Source organism: Equus quagga, chromosome 11 (genome assembly GCF_021613505.1).
Source record: "Equus quagga isolate Etosha38 chromosome 11, UCLA_HA_Equagga_1.0, whole genome shotgun sequence".
Taxonomy (NCBI): domain Eukaryota; kingdom Metazoa; phylum Chordata; class Mammalia; order Perissodactyla; family Equidae; genus Equus; species Equus quagga.
In genome coordinates, this window is record NC_060277.1 from 23,386,013 (window position 1) to 23,388,451 (window position 2,439).

Consider the following 2,439-nt stretch of genomic DNA (forward strand, 5'->3'; position numbering starts at 1 on the left):
TACAGCATGGTGACTATAGTTAATAATACAGTATTATATATTTGAAAGTTGCCGAGAGAGTAAATCTTAAAAGCTCTCATTATAAGAAAAAAGAACTGTAACTATGTGCGGTGATAGATGTTAACTAGACTTATGATCATTTCACAGTATATACCAACATCAAATCATTATGGCCTACATCTGAAACTAATACAATGTTTTATGCCAATTACATCTCAATTAAGAAAGAAAGAGAGAGGCTTCCAAGGGTAACCTAGCTACCAAGGAGACTAATTTCCAAAACGAGGGAATCTCCAGGGCTTCTTGTCCTAGCAAGTACAAGAGAAGCTAAAACTGCTGTCATCACCGTAGCCACAACCTGAAGACTACTTAACTCCTACCCAAGTAGCAAGGTCTATTTCAATCAACATCCTCTTCAAGTTTATGGCAAGGACAGAGGAAGTTTTGTCAACAACAGCTCAAAGATTTTCACGTAAAGTGATAAAACAGATGGTAACTTATGATAGCACGGCTCAAGGCAACAGCAGAGCGTGAGGTCTCTAAGTCTTGTCTTAGCGGCTCTCTTCTTTCCCTGCTCCACAGTTTAACCCGGGTGCATATCTGATCGTCCTCTCCTCGCCTTGTGTTTCTCTCTTCTGCCTCACTTTCTAAAACAGTGCATTTAAAAATATATGTCTTGTTCCATTTCAAACTGCGACCTCCTCCCAATCTTCACCTTTCTCTCCAGCCACACGTTCAGACACTCGAGCAGAGTTTGCCCCTTTCTCCGATCTGCTACCAGTCCCTGTACTTCTTGGAGCCGCCTTCGAGTTTACGTGGAGCGAATATTATCAATCTTCGGGGACAGCTATTTCACCATTCACTGTTTCACGTTTAAGAAAATCTACAACCACCCTCCAACTCTAGAAGACTCACCAAAATCTTGCATTTATTTTCACATTTTGAGAGAAAGTCTGAATCAATAATTCCTGACAATTCCACCAAAACCAACTGCTCCTGGCGGAAGAAAGAGGGGTTAGCACGCCAGCCGGCGAGGGCGCGCGCGGGAGAGGCGATTTAACAAAAGGAGCCGCAGAGCCCCACGGCGACGATCCCGCCTTGGGACGGCCTGCTGTCACCGACAGCCCGCAGGCGACGTGCCCTACGGGAAGTGCCTCTACTTCCCCGCGCCAACCACCGTGTGGCACTTGGCGCCCGCCGCGCCCCCGACCCTTTCCCCACACACAGCCCGCATGCCACCACCGCCGCTGCCGCCGCGCGGCTTTCCGGACGGCACTCACGGCCTCCTCTTCCTCCTCTTCCTCCTCTTCCCCGTCTTCCCGGTCCCCGCGACTCGGCTCCTCAGCCGCCGCCATGTTCCCGCCCTGCTCGGGCCTCCGCGTCACCGGCCACGCCCCCCCGGCGCCGCCATCTTGAGTGAGGGCAGCCAGCCACCGTGCCGCGCGCAGAGGGTCCGGGTCAGGCGTCGTTCCTCTGCAGAGAGGAGGGGCCCTGGCGGCCGCTGGGGCGGTGCTGCGACCGCGGGAGGCCTCGCTCTCCCGCGCAAAGGAGAGGAGAAGCTTGGCGAGTTAGGAAGCCGCCCGGTGCGGCGGAAGCGCGGAGGATTGCGGGTGGCCCGCGCCTGCCTGTTCGCAGGGAAATCCCTAATCTCGCGTGAGCACGCATCCTCAGTTCGCGGTCCCGGAGCCAAGTTCAGGGCACCGGGCAATTCAACACGCCCGCTGCGCGCGAGGCCGGGCGGTAGGAAGTGGGCCTGCGTTTCAGTCCTGCCGGAGCGTAGGGTCCAGGAGAGGTAGATAAAGGGACCCAACCAATTATACATTAACCAGTGTGCCCCAGGTGCTGTCGATGTCGGCTCTGTGAGCCGAGGAGTTGAAAGAAATGTTTCTTGGACTCTCAAGGTCTGGTCGTAGTTCTCTTTTATTCAGAGAATAGCATGGGGACAGGACCCATGGGCAGTGAGAGGGGCTGGTGTGGTGACAGCACCCGTGGGCAGTGAAGAGCTGCGATGTGTTGAGGATAGGGCTAAATGTATAAGGAATAGGTACTGACTTATTTTTTTACCAAAGAAAAGATAAGGTAAAAAGTTGTTAAAATAGTGTGGGTGCAGGTGGGGTCTGGTTATTGTGTGGTCGTGTGACTTTAGATATGAATCAGGTCATATAGATGGGCATGTAGGCCAGGACCCCTTGGGCTTCTCTCCCTGGGGCAGCCTTGATCCACATCACTATAAGGGATGTAAATTGTTATGGGAATACTAAGAGACCTGGAGAAGTGAACTTTTGAACAGAATTTCCTTAAAGTAACCTCATGGATTCTCCTGATCATAAAATAAATGATCTTTGTACCCGAGACAGGATGATCGAGCTCCCAGGAGCATGAGCTTTGGGGTCCAGTACTTGAATGAACGGTTCCACTGCATTATTAGCAGCAAGGCCT

General features: G+C 51.9%; 1 protein-coding gene across 4 annotated transcripts in view; it reads right to left on the bottom strand.

Moving 5' to 3' along the window:
* The window catches only part of GTF3C6 (general transcription factor IIIC subunit 6), a 10,623-nt gene extending 9,012 nt beyond the window's left edge, over positions 1-1,611 (bottom strand). For all 4 annotated transcript variants that reach the window (XR_006890760.1, XR_006890759.1, XR_006890758.1 and 1 more), the window contains exons 1-2: positions 1,281-1,611; positions 916-996 (exon numbers count right to left, since the gene is read on the bottom strand). Coding sequence is in view for 1 of the 4 variants with exons in the window: in XM_046676953.1 (XP_046532909.1) it covers positions 916-996; positions 1,281-1,355 (156 nt within the window). In the remaining 3 variants the exon portion in view is untranslated. The remainder of the gene's footprint in view (positions 1-915; positions 997-1,280) is intronic.
* Positions 1,612-2,439: the final 828 nt, after the last annotated feature.